Source organism: Sitophilus oryzae, unplaced genomic scaffold, assembly GCF_002938485.1.
Source record: "Sitophilus oryzae breed Bouriz unplaced genomic scaffold, Soryzae_2.0 scaffold_136_pilon_pilon, whole genome shotgun sequence".
In the NCBI taxonomy this organism is placed as follows: Eukaryota; Metazoa; Arthropoda; class Insecta; order Coleoptera; family Curculionidae; genus Sitophilus; species Sitophilus oryzae.
Genome location: NW_022146026.1, coordinates 6,426 through 30,345, shown reverse-complemented (window position 1 = coordinate 30,345; position 23,920 = coordinate 6,426). Strand labels below are relative to the sequence as shown.

General features: G+C 30.7%; 1 protein-coding gene across 1 annotated transcript in view; it reads right to left on the bottom strand.

Moving 5' to 3' along the window:
• The window catches only part of LOC115875308, a gene marked incomplete at its 5' end in the record, with an annotated part of 54,745 nt that extends 31,168 nt beyond the window's left edge, over positions 1–23,577 (bottom strand). Inside the window, one exon of the mRNA XM_030890728.1 lies at positions 23,441–23,577. Coding sequence (XP_030746588.1) covers positions 23,441–23,577 — 137 coding nt within the window. The remainder of the gene's footprint in view (positions 1–23,440) is intronic.
• Positions 23,578–23,920: the final 343 nt, after the last annotated feature.

Below are 23,920 nucleotides of genomic sequence, written 5' to 3'. Positions count from 1 at the left end.
ATGTCAACGCCTAAAGGAGAGCGTAATTAAGGCGTTGTTGGGTGCAATAACATTCAATAACTCAACTTTCCCGGATATTCAACTCTTCCGAAATAACATTTTATAGCTTCATAGTTTCTCGCACTGATTTGATCAAAAGCAAAAATGGATTCAAGCAGTTCGACAAAATAAGTGAGCAAACAAAGTTCTCGTTACATAATCAAAAAATTAAATAGACATATACTATGAGGGGATAAAATATAATTTGCAATATTAATGGTATACTTTTTTAATCGACAAGTGATTAAATGTTTTATCTTCTAAACATCTTCTAAAGTTATAATTATGTACCTTTAAAAAAATCATTATAGCCGAAATAGCCCCAATTATAACCCCACTAACAAAACCGGTAGTTAAAACTATGCTCGCTACCGTAGTTGAACTAATTTTAAAAGTTTTTTTAGCTGGAATAATAAATAATTATAATACAAGGTAGACCTTCTGAAGATATCAAAATATTTATTTTTTAATTTTTATTTTTAGAATTTTCTCAAATTATACTTCCTAACACTTGAAGAGTAAGTGTGTGGTGTGGTTTAAACCCGTGAATTTGTATATATCAGTTGTTTACGATATTATCCGATGGTGGCAGCATTTGCCGTCCTCCTTTCACGCAGTTGAGAAGCTCTGAACTGTTCAAGAACGCGATACTCTCACTCCATTCAATTGAGTCATAAAGTTCTAGAACTGTTCCGCGCCATATGGCGGCACGAGGCTATCGCGCACAGCACCTTTCAGAACCGTTCTGGTGTAGCCTCAGGGCGTAAAGCCCGGAACTCGAAGTTCGCGAATGGAGGACAGCCATTGACGGAGAATGCACTGTTCTTAAATATTTACTCTACGTATTATCGCATGTTCAAATATTCATCTTGTGGAATATATATCAATATAAAACGAGATGTTATGAACGAAATATCATCGTAAAACAGATATTTTAGAAACGTTTAGGTTTACATATTTCGCTGAGATTAATGAAAAAAAATCCTTTGCCTCGGGTAGAGATACCGACACGTTTAAGAAACAATTCGAAACGAAATGAAATTGAACCAGACAACAGGAAACACCAAAACGCGATTTTGACCTGCTTCGTTCTATTCTTCGAATAGTGTAGAGCGTGTAGTACTCTAATATAGGAATATGGTTATATAACACCGACATATGCGTATCGTGTTTAACACCCTATTTTTTAAAGAAAAACTGTGTTCTGATCAGGATCTGAATGCTACCGCTCCTGCACTGAAATTAATATCAATATATCAAAAAAAGGTATTCTAGGTCCATAATCAAATATTTTGACAAATCAAACGTCATTTAAAGTTATAGAAATAAAATTTTGAACATTTTTGAACACTGTTTTAGAAGATTTAAAATATAATAGATGAAACAAAGTTGTTGAAAAAAGTTTTTTAAATGTGTACTTAAAAAAACCATAATGATATTATGCCTAACCTAACCAAGCCTATGATAAATAGGAAGAAAGGTATATTAAAAATTATGTAGTAAATTTTTCCTCATATGTTTTTAATAAGTAAATATAAGATTTTATGCCTAACACTTCAGCGTTATTAGGTAATTAAAAAGTATGTAGTAAAATATTCCTCTGATTTTTTTAATAAGTAAATATAAGATTTTGTGCCTGAAACTTCAGCGTTATTAGGTAGGTTGAAAATGAAATATTAACAAGAAAGTTTGCAGGTTATAAAATTAATTAAAGTCATTAACTCTTGGGTAATGGTTATAAATTATAAGTGATATTAAGTAGCTCTAATTTACGAGAGTTAGTAATAATAAATACACACTGTATAATTATTATAAAATATTCCCTACACAGATGTAAAAAAGTGTATGAAAGTAGTTTTTCAATTCTACTTGCATATATCAAAGTAAATTATTTTTTAACAAAAAAACTCAATCAAATTTAATTTGAAAACTTGCAATTTTTGATATTTTCTCCATATGCACACTTCCGCATCATTTGTTTGACAACCTATAGGGCTTCGCTATACTGCTTCCTTTGTGCGAAGAAATTTTTTTGCGTACACAGAGTTTTTCAATTTATTTCATCCGTTCGAATAGATTGAGTTACTCTTCAGTCAGTGGCGTGTAGAACTTGATTCTTGAGGTATAAAAACGCTCGGTGATATATAGAATACAATAGGCATGTTTCATGTTTTCAATTTCCACGTAATTGTGCAGATTTCAACCTAATTAGTGCTTGCTCCTTAGCCTTTTTTATATAAAACTTAATATTAGGCCAAAAATGAGGTAAAAGTTTTGAATTTCACAATTACGCGCGCCGCGATGACGTATGTAGCCCTCACCAATTAGATTGGCTGGTTTTCGTTTCGAAATAAACTGTGAATTTTGTGATGTTGGCAGCATTGTTCTTTATTCAATGTAAAAATGAAATTGTTTATAATTGTTTATTTTTGATTTTAAATTAAATTTGCATTTAAACTATTTTCAATAATGCTAAAAAATTAATTGTTCTATTGTTGGATAACATTTACCAGTAACTGTAATAAAATGTTTTTGTACGCGCCGAAAAGGATGGAAAATCGTAGATGCTGTTTTTTCAGAAAACTTCTCTTAAGCTGTGAACTGTGAATGTGATTTCAAAGCATTTGAAAGTGAGTTTATATTATGTTTGATTTGTTAAATCATTAATGGCCTATTTTTTACATGTGGAAGACGGTGGGAAAAAATTAATTTGAAAAAAATGTAATTGCTGATAACTAAGATTAATAGTATTTCCGGAAAATCACAGTTATGGTATAAAACAGGTACGCTACAATCTGACCATGAAAAGTACGTCTACTATCTGACCAAGAAAAGTTAGAGAAGATGAACAAGGCAATTAGAAAAATTCTATTGGCACCAAGAATGTTAATAATTACTTTCATGGTTAAGTTACTTCAGAAGACTATTAATAACATACATTGTATAGATAAAATAGGGTCTAATGCAGTGCCTTTTTAAATCAAGCAAATTTTTTAATTTAAAGTTTTGTTATAAAATGTATTAATATGTGATCAATAATGTTTATTATATAATATATATAAAATATGATTTTTTAAGAGTGTTATATAAATATCAGGAAGATTGAAAGGCGTGTGTATTACATATAAATTTATTAAACTAAAAGGCAAGTAAACATAAAGTCTTTTAATTACCATATTGTAATAATTTACATTTTGATATTGATGAGACTTACTGAATATCAGGGCAGTCAATTTACAAGAATATAAAATGTAAATATTATGAGAAGACAAAAATAGCAATAAAAGTTGCTAGAAAGTTAGATGTTATCTTCCTTCATTCTACATAAATCATAGCATGGTACCTTTCTTGTTTTTGTTTGTTATGTATGACATATGTTTACAAGCCGCCTAAAATTAAAATATAAATAGACAAATAAAAAACTACATATTTAGTTATAATTTAAAAATAACCAGTGATAGCTGCACAGCTTAAAAATTTAGTTCCCTCCACTTTCTGTACACTGTTATCATTGCAGTCACATAATGTTCAGGTGTACTTTTTGTTTGATTGTAGAGAATACAGGAGCTCTCTTTTTATTGAACGTATCCAATCGAACTGTTATCATTATGACTCTATGCTCTATAAATAATGGTTTTATTACTTTTAAATAACTTCTTCAAGACAACAAAATCTCACCTTGATATTTTAACTTCTTTATTTCAGCACTTAAACATTTTAAATTGTCTATATAAAAACTGTCCACCATATACTCCGTCACCATTCGAAAATTATCCGAAAAAACTTTTGATAGTTTTGAGCCATTTAGATAAAATTAAAAGTTATAACCAAGAAAATTTACCGCTGAACTGAAAAGCACGAAGAAAAATAATAACAAAATCTAAAATGGCTGCGCCCGATACGCATGAGTCGCATGAGCCAGGCAATCAGTCATGCCCAACATATGATATGAAATTTCCCTTTCTATGATCTGAAACGTGATTGGTGAAGGCTATGTACGTCACAACTCAACCAAGAATGTTCAAGTTTGAAATTATAATTTAATTTCTAAAAAGATATCATGGAATTTTTCCAAATTTCCTATGTATTGTAAGTAATGAAGATTTAATCTATGTAATACAATTATTTATTTGCGAATTTATATTTTTGGAACATGCTTATTAAAAATATACAATTTTATAGATAAATACGTAGTTTTATATCATCAGTATTAAAAAGTTTGGGTAACTATCTACAGTTTTTTTCGACAGATATTGATTTCCTGCATTCATTTTTAAAACTTGGGTCACCAAAGCAATATTTAAAAGATGTAGTGGCTGCCCTAAATAAACTCGCAAAAGAAAAATATTTAGAAAGGACCTGATTCGATATTTGCCATGGACTTATACTGTTCAACGTTGTTTGCTAACATTTCCCTTCGAATTCTTTGTCTCCTTAACCTGGCCGCTTTTATTTCCTAAAATATACGTCTCCCTTTTCGCGTTTGATTTAGTGATGTTTTTACCTTTTCAGCTATATCTACTATAGTTTTCTACTAGATACCTGAAAAATTTACACTATTATGGAGACTATTTACAGAGTAATGCAATTTTCCAGTACAGATTACAGTAATACGAATCATAAAGATTAAAGTTTCATTCAGAACCTCGCAATTAGTGGAATAAATTAGTGGTTTCAATTACACTTTATACTTTTTAGTTTACGATCATTCAGAATGTTTAAAAAACACAATTAAAATTAATAGAATATCCTAGCAACAATATAATACTAAAAGTTGGAAAAAAATATAAAACAGTCAACTTTTGATTTATAACCACAATTTCTCTTGACAGAAGATAATTAAAGGCCATAATGGTATTTTTCACAAATTTGAAGTCTAATTAGTGGAAAAGTTAAAAGTTTGTCAACTTTTTCTACCAACTTAAAATGTCTACTTAACTAATTCTGACGTTCTGAATGCTTACATTCAAATTAGAGGAACAAACTTCTACACTAATTGAAACCACTAATTTATTCCACTAATTGCGAAGTTCTGAATGAAGCTTAAGTTAAAATACAAAAGTCCTGAAACTAGTGATTATCTATGAAATGCTGGAGAAACAATACTCTTTAGTATTAGTATTTTAATAAAGCACGCTTTTAGATGTTTCAAAAAACTTTTAATAAGAGTAACTTTAACTCTACATATATGTTTCGGCTTGTTAGGCCTTTTTCAAGAGTTTTTTAAGAACTAATCGTCTAACCACACTGTAACTATATATATATTTGCTATGGGGGTGGGTTCAGAGAGTTTACAATAGGGGTAATAAAAAATGTGTTTAGAAATCCTTGTTGGTCGTTAACATTATTTTCGTTTTCAACAGATTTTAGTATTTCTAACTGTTCAATGTAATTTAAGCGTCTACCTTTTATTTCTCTGTGTAGTAACTTAATTGAGTTTTCATTAATTTTGTGATCATTTACTATACAATGAGTTGCAAGACCAGAACTATGCTGGAGATTATTAATAGACTTTACATGTTCTTTAATCCTTATATCTAAATTTCTACCTGTTTGGCCTATGTACACGGCATCACAATCATTGCAATCCACCCTATATACACCCGACTTATTTTTGACATTAGTTTTGTCTTTATTATTTAATAAAATTTGACCTAAATTTCTTTTATTTACGTTATTTACGTTACATCCTATTTTATTGAGATTATTTGATATTTTGTTAGTTAAATTAGGAATGTAATTTAAAAGTCGATAATTGTTATTGTCTTTAGAATTAGCGGAATAAAAATGTTTCATTAATATTTTCTTTTGTTTTTTCTTTAGCATATTATCAATAAGGGAACACTTATATCCATTGTTGATGGCGATTTGTTTAATAATATTTAACTCTTTAGCTTTTAAGAAAAGTTTGTTGGGTAGAAATATTTGTATCTATATATTTATTTATATCTCTTGCAATGCTGCCAATGTTGGTATATATTAAACTCAATTACTTTAAAAACTTGAGAAATAATGCCACTTCTGATATTTTTTCCAAATTTTGTAACTATTATAGTCGGTTTTTAAGCCTTAACTTTTTTGATCTATCTACATATTTGTCAAAAAGCTTTTTTAAAAAAAGACATCAAGCTACCTAAAGGAACTGGAATTTGATTTTTATAATATAGTTCAGGAACTGTAGCTTATAGTCTTGAGTTGATATAAAAAAATACTGAAAATACAATTGGCATGTCTATGAAAATGACAGAAACAACTGTCTCTGTCAGTGATCCACCTGTTGGACAGACTCTACTTCTTTTTTTTATTACCGATTCTTGTCCGTCCTATAGAACTGCGATACGCATCAAAAATGCGCCAATATTTTTGCTCTGCGCATAACGCTGTAAACTTCTCGGATGATCCGGAATCGGTCATAAGAAAAATCCGAAGTAAGGAAATATTGAAACCATTTCTGACGTTAAAATTCAAACTTATTGTTTCCAGTTTTTGTCTGGGATTTTTTATGGTGAATACTATATTTTTATTTTCAACTTTCAACTATAGTACAAATATACATTTTGGATGGGGTTTGATCAAAAACCGTTCTTACTGCTTTTAAGTTTCGCCTAACACTAGCATATAGTTTTGGGGATATCGCGATAAGTAGTAAATAGCTTTTACAATATATAGATTGTAAATCGTATTGTGTCCCCCTTTCTTGAGCTATAACTCATCTTACAGTCTCAGGACTTTAACAAAAGCCAGTATCTGAGACAGTTTTACAGAGGTTAGTTTAAAATTTGCCCGGTGCCCGGTGGCGTAGAGCTACAGCTCTCGTCTACCAATCTAAAGGTTGTGGGTTTGAATCCTTCAGCCGACATTTCATCAGCCGACAATTTTTAATAAAAATAAAAATAGTTTATACAGGGTTGTTCACCACATACGACACGGAGTATTGTAGCTAAACGATTAGATTTTTACAAATTGTAAGTTTTGGGTTCGTTGAAGGACCATTAGAGCTACAATTTAAATATATTTTTACAAGATACAGAGTGTCCCAAATAAATAAAAAATATCAAAATTGCATTTTTTTAAATGGAACACCCTGTATATTATTGCATTTTTAGTTTCTACGATTAAAATAAAGGTAAATTTGATTAAGGTTTATTACACTTAAACCTTACCGTTTTTGAAATGTTCTTCTAATACTCTTCTTCATTTCTCCGAGGATATCAAAGTTTTTAATACTAAATATTTACAGAAGTTTATTTATTGATCAGTTATTGTGTTGCAATAATAAAAATTATACTACCTTATACAGAGTGTCTTAAAATTTATTTTAAATAAATACTAGCTTTAAACGGCAATAACTTATTTAATTTAAATAGAACACCCTGTATATTTTATGAGAATCAGATGCACAATTTAATTGTCTATCAAATCGTATTATACCACTTCTTACCTATTCCTTCAAGTTTTCGTAGAAAATGCATTTTCTTATAATTTAGACCTCATTTATCAATATACCCATGGAATATTGACATTTTAGATTGTTTTTAAAACAACAAATGTACAAAATGTACAGGCTTGTAATATTATCGTTTTTAGTAAAACGATAATATTACTAGCCTATTTGTATGCAAAAAGAAAACTATTTAAATCTTTATAACAGAGTATACCATTAATTAAATATAGCACCAGTATTTCCGCCCAAATACTAATTAACTATATACTTAATTGTGTTCGTTAATAAATTATTCTAAATAAATGTGGATTTGAATCAGAAATCAATATAATAATAAGTTATGAAAATGAACGTCTCTGTTGTTATAAATAAGCATTTGTCAAAAAATTAAATATCATTGTTAAGGTGTTACTTTTTACCACACTGTCTAATACACATACATAATTCAGTTTTTTAGTATTTGTAGCAACTATTACTAATCAACGCAAACAATTAATGTAGTTTGAATACTGGAATCATATTAATTGGTTCTCTTTAACAAATATTTAAACAGTTTTTTTTTATTTTTTAATGAAATAAACGAACTATATCGACAATATTAGTATCTGTACTCTTTAAAAATTAGGTACATCTTTAAAAATAATCCAAAATGTCAGTATTCCATAGGTATATTGATAAATGAGTTCTAAATTACAAGAAAATGCATTTTCTACGGAAACTTGAAGAGATAGGTAAAAAATGGTATAATACAATTTGATAGACAATTAAATTGTGCGTCTGATTCTCATAAAATATACAGGGTGTTACATTTAAATTAAACAAGTTATTGCCGTTTAAAGCTAATAATTATTTAAAATAAATTTTTAGACACTCTGTATAAGGTAGTAAAGTTTTTATTATTGCAACACAATAACTGATCAATAAATAAACTTCAGTAAATATTTAGTATTAAAAACTTTGATACCCTCGGAAAAATGAAGCTTTAAAATTTATACTGCAATTTCACAACATTGAAAATATTTCAAAAACGGTAAGGTTTAAGTGTAATAAACCTTAATAAAATTTACTTTTATTTTAATCGTAGAAACAAAAAATGTAATAATATATAGAGTGTTCCATTTAAAAAAATACAACTTTGACATTTTTTATTTATTTGCGACACTCTGTATCTTGTAAAAATATTTTTAAATTGTAGCTCTAATAGTCCTTCAAGGAACCCAAAACTTACAATTTGTAAACATCTAGTCGTTTAGCTACAATACTCCGTGTCGTATGTGGTGAACAACCCTGTATAGTATAAAAATAGTTTATATTATATAGTTTTTTTTAGTTAATAATAGGCGGTTGAAGCGTAGTGCTAGACACATTACCTTTATTGTATACCGAACGGCTCTAGCATGGCAAGCTGTACCTTGCTACTCCCAAGGCGTTAAACGCTATATACGGGAGCTATTATTATTAGTTTTCCATCTCGATATCAGTCGTAGCAAAGTTTATAGCACGAATGATTGTCGTCTCTTCGCACTCAATGATAATGTGACTGGTGTTTTCCTCATAGAATCTGCATTCGCTGTTGTTTCTTAGCTTCAATCTACTGAAGTATTCATTGAAGAAACAGTGTTCTGTTAAAAACTCCAGTGTCACAATTGTTCTTACGTAAATCAAGAAAAATCGTTGATTTTTCTCGGCCCTGAGAAATTTCTTCGAGTGTCTTAGACCGTTGGAGGATTCCCACTCCCGTTCCAGTTAACGGAGGGAGTCTTCCAAGTTCTTGAGTTCCGCTTTAAGTTTAATATGTAGATATAAAATATAGCGTTTTAAACAGGTCTAAATCACTCTGAAAAATACATTTCTAGATTTCCATCACTTAACCTAGTTGATGCCTTAACTTAATACTTGGCCGTATCAATTCCAGAGAGACCTTACACAGAAATTGGGGTCGGTTTCGCAAATCAGAGGGCGCCTTTAACCCTATAGGGGTTAGAACGCGGACTTACCTCTTTTATGTAATATAATATTTCGTATAATTAGCTAAATCCCTTAATAGGTCGGCTTCCGAGGGTAACTTTCCTGCTAACCTTTGGGATGTAGTTCAGGTTAATTTGTAATTACGTTTGATTTTAATGTATAACTAATCCTCCTTAGTTAATACCGTAATAATAATTAAATAAATTGATGTTTCTGTTAACGATGTAAGTAAGAACAAGAAGATTACATTTTCGAGATCATTTCGGTTAAGTTAAACTTCATGACCTCTTTTTAAATAGCTTGCTTTAAATAATTCCTATATTGTTTACCTAAAAATCCGATATGAGATGAGACATATCTTTTTAAATATATACCAAACCTAAAGATGTGCGATAATAGTTAGAAGTTCTATACTCCCCTAACCTGGCAGATTTCTATAGTCGCTGATGAAGAGAATCGGAGAGGTCTAAATCCGAGAACGTATGATATCATATGATATATAGGGTGTACCAAAAATAAGTTCTAGTATTTTAATTGGTAGTATAATTTGACACCAGAAACATATCCATGAGTTTTTTTTTGAGAAAAAATGTTGAAAATTTTATATTTTTCTTGACATTTTCCGGAAAATATTGCAAAATTTTTGAGTGCCGCTTGTTCAGTTTCGGGAACTTTGTTTATAGTGCTTGGACAGAATGCAGTGTTGCCACTTTCTACGTTATCCAGATTCTGTATGTTTTTAAGTTGATATTTTTAAAATTCGATAAAATTGTTTGTTTTTCAGATTTAATCATCTGCTGATTGAAAAAAAACCATTGAAACTGCCAACGTTCAATGCAAAAGTAAAGCGTTTTGGTGTATTGTGGTGAATTAGTCTTTTATTGTGCTGTTGTAACACCAAAGCTGTGTGTGTGTAATACCAACCCTGAATTGTAACCATATAACTTTACTTAATAGTGCTGCGCGTGTTTCACTTGTATGCTGTTTGTCATCGGTAGTATTGATTGTTTTGTTTTATCTAAAATAGTCGTATAATCATATTGTTTTTTTTCTTATAGAATAAGCAAATATATGAATATAAGATCTTATATAATTCCACAAACACGAGAACAAGTAGGCTTTAGAAACGACTTCAGCATGATTGCACATCGCATACATATAATAAGAGAAACTACCAGCCGAAAAAAAGAATACGAACTTCCACTAGCGATAGCCTTTATGAAGGTTTTGGGAAGGTTTTCGACTCGATATATCCTAAGGTACTAATAGAATGGATTGACAATCAACTGGACTGGATCTGCAACGGTTTAAAAATAGACGGAGAATATCTTCATCTAAGATCCGGTGATGACATACTTCTAATTGCCAATAGTCCTGAAGAATTACAAGGACAAATTAACGAACTAAATACAGCCAGCAATAAAGTAGGTCTCAAAATGAATGTATGTAATTACGACCACGTCAATATAGACGTCCAGGAAACTTCGTATGAGAACTTCTAATCGAGACGATCGACTTAGTGTAAGTTTATTGCTAAGAAACCAGCGTTTGCCAGCTTATCAATGTATTGATAAAATTCAAATGAATTGCACTTAAGAACCGTGCATATTAACTAACGGACTACAAGAAGAAGATAAAATGAAGCAAATCTTATGTCAAGAAGGTTTGATTCGGAACCAGAACTTACTAGATGTGTTGCCTAGGCCCAAAAGAAAAGGCATAGTCTTAATGTAAAAATTACAAAAAATGTTAGTGCCTTCTTTAAAACCGAATATTTCTAACAAAAATAAAGCTAATGAGATGAACCAAAAAACAAACCATCGAGGAAGAATGTATCTAGATGATAAAATAATTTTTAAATTTCTTGCTGTTTTAACATATTTCACAGGGTGTTACAAACTTTCATCAAAAATATCAACATTTTGTTTTCCTTCGTATAATTAACAGATGAGGAGTTTAATTTTTAATTTAGAAAAAAATACTAAGTAGTCAAATAATTTGGCAACACACTGCTTAAAAAATATATTAACCTTTAAAATACATCAAAGTTTTAAGGTGCCCATTTTTCGTGCCGGTGAATGTATTTCAAAAACTATACATTTAAGTCATATACCTTTCTAACGAAACAAACCTTTTTTTTCTAGAATCCAAAAATCAATTAATATATAGGGTGTTCCATTACAAAAAATATAACTTTGATGTGTAACTTTTTTTGGGGACACCCTGTAGAACTCTACATAATTTCAGTAAATACTTTAAATTGACTTACATAAGCTCAGAAAATTTCACTTCAATACACACTTCTGTTCTCCTTGCAAAAACCGCGTCGTATATGACGCGCCACCCTGTATAATTCGATTTCAATCAAAATTTCAATGATTAGAATATAAGCAGAATAGGTATAGCTTATGCATTAGATTTATTTATTTCAATAAATTTACTTAGAAAAAGAATTAAAAAAATCAAAATATTAAGAAGGAAATTATTAAAAATTTACTAAAATTACTAAAATAAAAAATTAAAAGCAACGAAAAAAATGGGTAAACATTTTAGTATTTTATCTATAAAACACAAAGCAGACGGTTTCACATTAATACATTGAAAAGTAATTGAATTCCGAGGTAAAAGTCTCTGGGCACTCCACTATACACTATAATTGAAAATTGTTGAATAAAAGCTGAAAATAATGATTATAATTCCATATATTCTGATCCCATCCTTTTTTTGGTCAACAAAAAATTAAATTCAGCTCACATGACCTACATATTCATATCTGATGTACATTTTTTCCTCCAAATGCACTAGAATTAAAAATCGCATCTACGTATTAACTTCGGACGTTATCCTTACCATTACCAGAGAGTATATCTGTTCATTAAAATGAATAAACGATGATCATTAAGCTCGGCGCATAGCAGGAGCCACCGAAAAATTAAAAAGAAATATTAGTTTTAATGATGAAACGTTAAGATTAGGATAATTAAAGGTAAAAGTTTTAGTAGCAGCCTAGATATTCCCTCTGTTGCGTTTAATTATACTAAAGAGCTTTCTTTCTTAATTCGCTTTGTTTTCCCGGTCCTATTGCGAGAGAAAAATGTTGTTTTAGGTCGGACGGCGCGCTGCGCTGCCGGGCTAAATAATTTATATCGCCCCGGATTAAAATGATAGTAACTAAATACTATTTTTGTAAGGCTCCGTTAATTTAAAATAATGAATAGAAAATTTAATTTTCTATTGTATACATCACAACCTCTAATTTTAGTAGAATAATAAGAAACATTATTTTTAATTTAAATTCTCGTGTAAACCTTACTTCATTCAGAACCTCGCAATTAGTGGAATAATTTAACGGTTCCAATTTTTCTAGAAGTTTGTTCCTTTAATTTCAATGTAAGCATTCAGAACGTCAAAATTAGTGGTAGGCATTTTCAAATAGTAGAAAAAGTTATCAAACTTTTAACTTTTCCACTAATTATACTTCAAAATTTGCGAGAAATGTCATTTTGGCCTTTGACTATACTCTGTTTTTTTTCTCAGTTAAGATTTCGACAGACGATGACAGAAGAAATGCATATGACGTCCCATACCAATCTATTTATTTTACTAAAAAAAGTTTCTGATATTTTTTAAGTTAACTATGGATGGGTTTAAATATAAATCCGTCATGTGTCGTCTCATGTTGTTTTTAACCAGTTTTATTGGTTTATTTCAAAAATGACAAATCATATTTCAATTTTATTGGTTTGGCGGACAAACGGACGCCGCGCCGATACGTATGAACTCGCCTTTAGATTTTTGAGACTTGTCAAAGTCTTGCCAAATTATAGGTTATAATTTTGTGTCAACTTATGTCAAATATCTGCGTTTTGGAAGATGATGCATTTTGATTCGTGTTATTACGTGTGTTTTGTGTCTTTTGAAGTCAAATGACGGAAAAATTGAGGGAAAATTAACTATAGACCCAGTTTATAGTTAATACTCGCTTCTACAGACAGAAAGTCTTATACACCAATAAAGTTACCATCAATAAAGTTTGTATACCATCTCGTCGTAGATAAGTGCATCTCGTATATGCTACAAGGATCGTACTAAACATATACTACTTGAGTAGCTGTAAAATATCGACGATAGTTAAATAATGGATTTTAGTACTGCAGAAAAATGTCAAAGCAGTACTCAAAGTTCTGGTTTAAAAAAATTAAGATTAAAGTTAATTAATCAACCTTTAAGGTATAAAATTTGGTAAGTGTTATTATTAATAAAATAGTTTGTTTTAATTATGTTGTTTTATTTATTCCTGTGGAATATTACAAATTTGTATTTGTAAGTAAGTTATATTGATAAATATAATAATAAATGCGGGAAGTTTCTTGAAGCTTGAAAGTAAGAAATAGTTCTTTTTTATATTTTTTGGGGTAAGTGGTGTTTTATATTAAAACATACGGTTTTTTTAATAAAATAACTCGATTACATTTATTCAGTTTTATACAGTTCTTTTTCCACAATATTTTGAAGTAATCACTTATCAGTCAAATTTTAAATATATTTCTTGCTATGCGTTCCAGTTGTACTAACTTATTTCTCTGTAAAATAAAATAAACTACATTGAAATTAAAATGACAGACACATCTATCACTGTCAAGGATTTTGTCGTTGGACAGTCTATATATTCCGTCAAGAGAAATTGTGGTTTGAAATCAAAAGTTGATTGTTTTATAAGCTAAATATTAGGCTTTCTCTATGGATACAACTGACTAACGCAAGCTGTTGCTAGGATATTCTATTAATTTTAATTGTGTTTTTTAAACGTTGAGAATTATCGTAATGTAAATTATCGTAATGTAAGTATCGTCGTATTATCGTAATGTAACCGGGAAATTTCTTGGAAATTTTCGAAACACAGTTTAAAAGGGGCGATTATAGGGATCCACTAGCTCTATCCGTAAAGGCTTCACTGGTTGTTTAGCTACTTACCGTTTCCGAAATATTATTTTGGCAAAATTTCAACTTTAAATCGAGTTCTTTAAATCGATATTTTATTTTTTGGACATAAAAAGTAAAGTAAAGATTTCAGTTAACGTCTCCTTTTTGTTGCCAGGGCTAATCTGGACGGGGCCTACTTTGTTTACGCGGAATCCGAACCGCGGTCCTCGGCCATATCACGGCCAATGGCCTACCAACTTGGGAAGAGTCTAAATCATCTCTTACTCACGAGATATCCGATCTCATCCGGCCTCGAACCGGTGTGAATGAGCAGTGTGTATCAATAGATTTTACACTTTTGCCTTTTATTGGACAACAGCACGACACAGAGTTTCGAACCGGTCACCCGTCCATCCACTAGTATCGCCTTACGTCGCTTAACTTCGGTGTTCTAATGGGAACCGGTGTTTCGACGTAGCTGGGCCGTTGCTTTTTTGGAAATAGAATTGTGTATCTGGAAACGTCTATCATTTTTTAATCTTTCTACAATAAGAGTTAATTTTTGACAAGTTTTATGTTAATTTTTGATAAATGACGTCTAGAGATTGGCCTCGCCTAGAATTACTAACGTTTGTCATTCCTCACGTTTCCGACGCCGTTTTTATCGTACCTACGTACTAAGCCTTGTAACAGGCCCTTCAAAGTTTTTAGAATATTCCAATATATAATAAATTTATCAAATACCTCGCACGATTTCCGCCATCCGTTGTGAAATTTCATTTCAAACTGCGGACTTTAATCTAGAGCAAACTGCAAGTAAGCACTTGGCAATCGCACAAAGTTATGTTATACGAACGAGAGACCGTTTCGTTTTGCAAGAAATGTTCAACGGCCGTCAAAGTGCTTAACGCCAAATCAGTAAACTATAAAATTCAACGTAAAACTGTTTTACGGCCGGCTCTGCGTGTCTGTGAAACAAATTTTATTTGTAATGTCACGGAGAAGGCGATATAAAAATTCTGGATAGCAGGGTACTAGATATCGCGCAATAAACAAGAGGAGAACTAAAATTTAAAGAAAAATGTAATAAAAAGTGTATATATTTTCGATGTGATCGAGGGAAAACGATGTCACGGTAGGCGTGGAAATGAAATTCGAATTTTTGAAATTCCTCTGTCTAGAAAAAAGTAGCAAAAAGCAGAAATGCAATCTTTACATTTTCCTTTTGTCTACTCTAATCAGATTCAATGGCTCTGAATAATCCGGTCGAGCTACCAAAATCCGTGTGTTTTTGGAGTTATTTGCTTTTTTAAACTTTTTTAGGGTATATATACCAAACCCTTAATTCTGTGGAAGTGTGGAAACACAGTGCAAGCAGGTTTTCCGCCTACCGGTAGTCGGCGCCGATCTGGGTACCTATTCTTGACATCATTCGCAACCGAACGCGACGCCCCGCCTTGAAATCGTGCATTTTAAAAAAATTTCTTCATATTTTAGAAAACTTTGTAGAACTGCCTGTTCACCGCAAATTTACTCACGGTATAATTTAAAAACAGGCGACTCACAAAATTATTTAAAAATAAGTATTTCTAAAAATGTTTTAAATTTTCAAACTTGAACGGTTACTTTGGACTCATTTGAAAAAAGGTAAAGGGAAAATATATTTCTTTTATCGAGATCTACCAGCTCTGAAAATATTTGCACTTATTCAAGACTCACCCTGTAGAGTAATATCGCGCTTTTGATAACTGTCTACTGCTGATTGAGCTACGAATTTTTTTGTCTGCCCTTTTGCATACGGCTTTTTAAATAAATAATAAATATGACATTCCACCAATCGGCATGCATGTATGCGATTATTTTTTTGTCAAAATTTGCATTTTAGTCACGAGAAAAATGTCTGCCAACAATTTTCCACGTTTCTTAATAATAAATAAAAGCTATTTGGCAATTATAACTCGTGTACCTTATAGTATTTTTAGTGTCAAAATTTCACCCTTTTGATTGGCCGCCCCTGCTTTAAGCCCCGGGATCGCGCTGGCAGACATGATTATTTTATAATGGCTACACAAAAGGATACTTCACAAGAAAAATTAGCCATGTAACGATGATAAGGTTTTTTATGTAGCCAACTCTCCGTCTATTTGGTAAGTAGTCAGTTTCAAAAGTTCTGAACCTCAAAATGAGGCAATGGATTTGTAATTTCAGTTTTTGCATGATCATCACACAAAGATTAAACAAATTATGGGAAGATATATTAATAATTATTGTTAAATGTTCCTAACAAGAAAACTGACTGAATATAAGTTTTCAGTAGTTTTCTTTGAATGTCTCATTTTTACTTGATTCTACCAAATTTTGCCATTGAAGAATTAATCAGAATATGAAATTAGTTATAACGACTTTTGTACAGAAATAACTCCGCTTCAAGAATATAGAAAATACTACAATATTTCAACTTATATTTGAGGCAATATGTAGTCAATTTAATTTATAAAAATATATAACAAAAATAATCCTTATTATTTGGAAAAGGTGAATACTTTTTGAAATGAAACATATTTTAGATAGTTTTAACCAATTTGAAGAAGGGTTAAGAGAAGATATATTTATTAAATCGATTAATGGCTACCTTTGAAAATAACAACTCATAGTGAAAATTGAAACAATTTTATTTTTTATTTATCTATTATGTTTAGAAGAAAACCATCTTATTATTATGCAGTTTTATAAAACTGCTTGTTTAGTACTTTACGTTTAGTTTATTAAGAATATGAATTTTTACAACGTAATTTTTCATAGAATAATTAAAACTGTTTAGTTAGCTCCATTTCTAATAAATGAAACTGGAACCTATATTAGACGTAATAAATAGAATTTATGAATGACATTATCGCAAAAACACAAAATTACATTAGTAGGAAATTATAAAACTGATTTTAATTTAACTTAATAAAATTTTACTTACTGTATCCAAAAAGTTTTATTATTAAATATCAAGAATCTAAATTTTGAACGACGATGTGCTATTACAGACATAAATATTTCTGTCTGTTATATCTTTTCCACTATAGTCTGTCCAACGAAAGGATCCATGACACTGACAGTTGTGTCTGCCATTTTAATTCACATAGAAATTGTATTCTCTGTGATTTTTTGGATCTCGGTTGTTTTTGAAATGTCGAACAGGATATTGCAAGATCAATCCTTACTAATATTATAAACGCAATAGACAACAATAGGACCATCTACAAAGAGAGTATCTAAATATGTGAGGGAGGCTACACCATAATTGAAAAAAAAATTCTAGTTTCAATATTTATAGGTAGTAAAATTTGAAATTGTTATTTCAGAGATCTCGAAATTGTAAATAAGAAAATATTTCATTAATAAAATGCGGACTGTTATTATTTGAAATTAAATGAAACATTTGAAAAATATTATATTTTATAGTTCCGGCCATATTTTATGTCGCGCTTATACTTTTAAACTAACGCCTTCGGTCGTAAACAATATCTAGATAAAATCCACTTGCCAGAGTTTCGGTACATAAATAAGACGATATTTATTACAATGGCTCGTAATAAAGTTTGAAATAGCTTTATATAAACCTTACGTCACATAAGAAATGTATGCAGATAAAAGAAAAAAAAGGAAACTATATAAACACATTCTTATCGTGACCTCCATTGATCAGATATTTCTGTAATTACTGTATTTTGAATAACTTTAATATTAAGCAATATAGATTTTTCTAACTGTACCAAGAATATTTCCAACGTTTCTTCTATAGGCTTGGTGCATTTCAGTTGATTTCAACAAATTCCGACCGCAGCGCTTCAACGGTGAAAATAGAAATTATTCCTACCTATTTCACGCAGTTATTGAGACTATAAAACACTCAGGTACGAGGTTTGTGTGATGTAATGCTGTTTCGGGTAGTAAAAAATAAAGGGAAAAAAATCGAACTAGGCATCTTGTTGTGTTGTGATAATTTCAAATGTTAATAAAATTGCCGAAAAAATGTTAACGCGTAAAGGAGAGCGTTAGCCCGTTGGACCCCATTAGCCAACACTCGATGTAATGCCACGCGATGCCTCGTTATCCCACGTGTTGCGACGTGGGAATGGGTGTACACATTAGCTAACACGTGTTAACACGCCTGAAATTTTTATTTGAGTTAAAAAAGTTATCAGAAGGGTTACAAAAATACTAGAAGTATCGATACCCATACCGATATTAGATTATAATCATAATACTTTAACTTCACAATCTCCGTTAACCTTCTTTCCTTAATTTTTGATTATTAAATTTTAAAGTTAATAATAGAATTTGTATTCTTACTGATTGAACACTCAAAATAACATTTTTGTTTTCTATTGCATTCGAAAATAACCGTTAGAAAATAGCTGCGGGACTAGAGAGGCAAGCAGAGAACAACACGCCGTAACACACGTCGTCGGTGAGATCTGGGATTGACGAATCGACCATCACACGTGTCATAGCGTGTTATAGCGTCGGATGGCGTCACGTGTTGCCTAGTGTGTACGCAATACATATAATTAAATGGAAAAACATACGCACATATCTTCATGACGTGGGGTGGCATGGCATCACGTGGCGTAGCGTGTTGGCTAATGGGGTCCGGGCTTAATTAGGGCGTTGTTTGGTGCAATAACATTCAATAATTCAACTTTCCCGGATATTCAACTCTCCCGAAACAACATTTTATGGCTTCATAGTTTCTCACACCGACTTGATCAAAAGAAAGAATGGAATCAAGCAGTTCGACGAAACAAGTGAGCAAACAAAGTGCTCGTTACATAATCAAAAAATTAAATGGACATGTACCATGCAAGGATAAAATATAATTTGCAATATTAATGGTATACATTTTTTAATCGATTAGTGATTAAATGTTTTATGAACATCTTCTAAGATTATAATTATGTACCATTAAAAAATTTCTTTAAAGCTGAAATACCCCTAATTATGACCCCACTAGCAAAACCGGTAATTAAAATTATGTTCGCTACCGTAGTTGAACTCATCTACAAAGTTTTTATAGCTGGAATAATAAATTATAATATAAGTTAGACCTTCTGAAGATATCAAAATTAAAAAAAAAATATAACACTTTAAACTTGAAGAAAAAATGTTCTGTTGCAAAACAAAATTGTTGACTGTTCCATTTTTTTGCATCTGAGTGTATTTTTAGTGTAATCCCATTAATTGTGATGACTTTTCATTAATTTTTCCCAATTTTTATACAATTTTTAAATATACCTCCTTAAATAACATAAATTATTTTCTTTTAGTTGCATAGTTGTTAAAGGTTTGCTTTAGTACCCTGTTTAGAACTGCTAACTTCACAAAGCTCTTAAGTGGATTAAAATAAATAATGTGTGAACTTTCCATGCTGTAAGGATTCAAGAATATTTTAATTTACCTTAATTTAGTGTGCTGTCCCTAACACACATTTTACATTTTTAATAATCTCCAGAGTACAGTGGAGAAAAGTTCCAAAATTTACGGCGGACATTAAACTAAGACTCGGGGTAGAAGAAGTTTTTTAATTTTACTGTTATGGGAATAGTAATTACCTCTAGGATGTCGTCGTGACTTTAGCCGTTAGCTGCAAGAGTCTAACAAATTTTGCAGGAATAGGTAGGTAGACTAAGGATATATTTTCGACTAGTTTTTCTTCTAAATGTACCAATAGAAAGTTCATTGTAGATGGTTTTAGTTTAAGTATAACAATATTATGTTCAGATGATTTGGATACATATTTTTCTATTTTTATACTTGTTTTATTTTACTTGCTGAATTTGATATACGATTGAGATAGACGAAAAACTTCAGTTTCTTGATGTTCTTGTTAATGGAAAAGGTGGATCCATTCGTAAACACACATGGGAGAGAGTATTTGAATCTTTAGTCAAGCCATTCTGAAGCAACCAAAATAGGAATAGTAAAAACATCATGTCAGCGAGAAAACATCATATGTAGTGACCAAATATCACTTAATTATGACCTAAATAATGTTTAAAAGGCTTCAGAATGGTTATTCTGAGAAAACCCACAACAAAATTGTATCGCTCTTTAAAATAAACGAGATAATGTGTAAATCTGAGGATGATGTTCTCCCTCACTTGACGATTTTATTTTTGAAAAGAACATCAGAGAGGATAAAATGAACAGCATAACATTAAAACTGTTTTGAGTCTGGAACTACTCTAAGAAACGTCTTAAGAAGAAGAAGAAACAAGACCCAAAGAATACAAAGAAAAAGAATAGTGCATCTATCAGGTAGTGAGTCGTCTGAGCATCTATCAGGTGAGCCGTATACTGGAGATGCAAAAAGACCTAATAGGTAAACATAATTATCAGGTATTCTACTGTGATCCAAGCACTACATCATAATGAAGCTCGTGTTGCTTATAGGAACTTCATAGGAAAATGCGGAAACTTAGAGAAGATATTTATAAAACAAAGATAAAGCATAGATAACATTTATATTAATGAAACAATTACTGCCTAATTAAAATGACATAATCTGATAAAAACTAAACCAACTTAAGCCAGCTGGACGCCGCGCCGTTTTTTCGATCATACGGTACTTATGCTTAATGTTAATAGTCACACAGTTTTACATCAACAGATGCATTTTTCTATATTTTATTTAATTAAAAACACAAATAAATTTTTATTATTTACAACCACATATGTAATACTGACATTACTGTCTTTTAAAAAATTTGAAAGTGTTAAATTATTTACATTTCTTCCCTCTTCCATTTCCCTCACTCATTTCCCTCATCCATTTCCCTCACCCATTTTTCTCACTCGGTTTTTCTTATTTTTCGTCTCATTTAATTAAACAAAATATTCTTGTAATATCTTTATTAAATACTTATCTAACATCAAGAAAAATAAACAAGAAGATTAACAATAATAATTGAAAATTTTAATACATTTATTTTTGCCTGGTAAAAATGCTAGACTTCTTTGGCTTAAAACCGTTCTGGCGTTTTAAACAAGCGACGAGTTTGTGATACTTTGATATGTCAGTATTGTCCCTTAATTCTAGTCCCTTAATTGAATTAAAAAACATTATTCATGGGACACAGGGCACAGAATCAATTTTAATAACGCCAAAACTATAATGAAAGAAGCGATAGCCTCTAAAAGAAAAATAAAAGAGGCTTTTTTAATTCAATCTAATAAAAATAAATGTATTGCTCATGCATCTGTAGATGTTAGTAATGTATGGCAATCGCTTCTTTGATTTTAAAGAACATAACCTAAATAAACATAACATACGTAAAATTTAAAAATAATCAATAAAAATACAGAAAGTTTGGGCTTTTTGGTTTTATCTTATTAAGTAATTGTCAATTTTGAAGTTTAACTTAATATAATGTCATTTTAACAGAACGTCAACGATTTCTTGTAGACGTATCTGTTTTAAAAAGTAAAGTGTTCTCGAATAGTTCAATTTAAATATTTTAAATAGTTTGTTTCTTAATTCTTTATATTTTTTTGCTTCCGACGACGGAAAGAGAAAACTTTCCGAAACGTTAAGCATTTTTTTCTTTGTTATGCACATTTTTATTACTGTAAACACAACTTCTGACAAGCAGCGTCCGTTTAGGTTTAACGCAGAAGTGTTTACAAAAAATAACTATTTTATTTTGTAGATTTTTCTTGCAGTGCAGTGGCAAAATACCCATAAAGGATTTTTTGGATAGATGTAAAATACCGTATGATCGAGAAAAAACGGCGTCAGCGATGGCTATGAAATGAAGATCGCTGTCATTTTATATGTAAATTTATATGGGAAATGTCATCGATCGTCATTTCCCAGCCAACTGGACGCCATTTTTTTTCGATCATACGGTACTATTACACCCCTAGATCATATATACTTACGTGGATAAGTAAATCACTATGGAAACTGTCCCAAACATATCAACGACTTCCATTTATTTTCTTTTTTTGTTGCACACGCGGTGCTTCTACTCTATCTATCCTTCTCGAGGACCTATCGCCCACGCGCCAAATTTGAACATTAATTTTAAAAAATTAATTTGTTTAATGCATATATTTGAACAATAATTGAATGTTACTGTCACAAAAATTAAATTATATAAAAAAATAAATTAGCCGCTCCGTACGAATATCAATATTCTTAGGAAATCTAACCAGAAGGTATGCATGTGATTTAGTTTGGTTTGGTATACATAAAAGAACAACTGAATACTTTACTTGCCTGTGAAAAGATAATTCGGGGACATTTATATTATAATTTCCACACACCAAACACTTTCTTGTCATTTTGACGAGTATTTACCCAAAAATTAAAACCCAACGAATAAAAAATAGAAATATAATTGCAGAAACTTAAAATTAACTTCTCACTGAACATACTGGCATCCTTGGCTATATAAAAGCGGTCGATAAAAGAGTAATTAATACAATTTTTAAATTAAAAAACGCAAAAAACAAGCGTAGTTACACAATGGAAATAACATTATGACAATATGATGACAATGAAAAGTTGGTTTCCATAACAATGTATAATTTGTACTTTCTAAACCGGATAAAATTGTAATTATTTTGGAAATACGTGCCAGTTTTAATGCGCATGCGTAAAGTCAGGTCTTCGAGAAAGACAAACCTATTGAACGTTTCACAAGTGCAATAAAGAAGGTTTGAAAATGGCATGTCGTGATGTTGGGGGCATATTTTTTAATGCTAAACTTATGGAGTTGATTTATCCACGTAAGTATATATGATCTAGGATTACACCTCTAGGTTCTCAAAAAAGCTTATCTTTTCCTTGCTGTGTTCAAATCTTTTAGCATAACTGTTAGTTACACTGTGAAAATGTAAAAATAGATATTCATTTTGCTATATAGGGCCAGGGTTTAGATAAAGATAGGGATAATGAAAATACAGAGATGTACTGATTTACTCTGGATAGGTACTGATTTACTCTGATCTGGAGAATAGTTGAATAAAGAAAGTTGTATTTTTTTTCCAATGGAAGTTAAAGTTACCTACCTGTACAATGTCTCCATGACTTTGACCATTTGCTGTAAAAGTGAGATGGCACAGAAAAGGTAGACGAGCATCGGCAGCTTTCAGCACCTTCAAATCATAGGTTTTACTGACGTCACCGTAGTATGTTCGGTTGCAAACTGAAAAACAAATTAATATTTAGAACAGGTTCAAAAATAAGGAACGAAGTTTCCAAAATTATATTGGAAACGTTCTACACATGAACATATACACAGTGACCCAATTTTCCGAAAAACGTCCATGTCAGATTTCTTATCTAACATTATTTTTATAGCATATACAGTATTTATCGTACTTGTTCTAAAAATTCATATTAATTGCATTTTTCATGAGAACTCATGTGTGATAGAAAGAAACAGAGTATAGGTATAGATACAACTCGACCAGAAAATCATAAATAAATGTATATTTTTTTAAATATTGTTGATTTTAAGACCTTAAAAGCTTTTAAAATCCGCAATT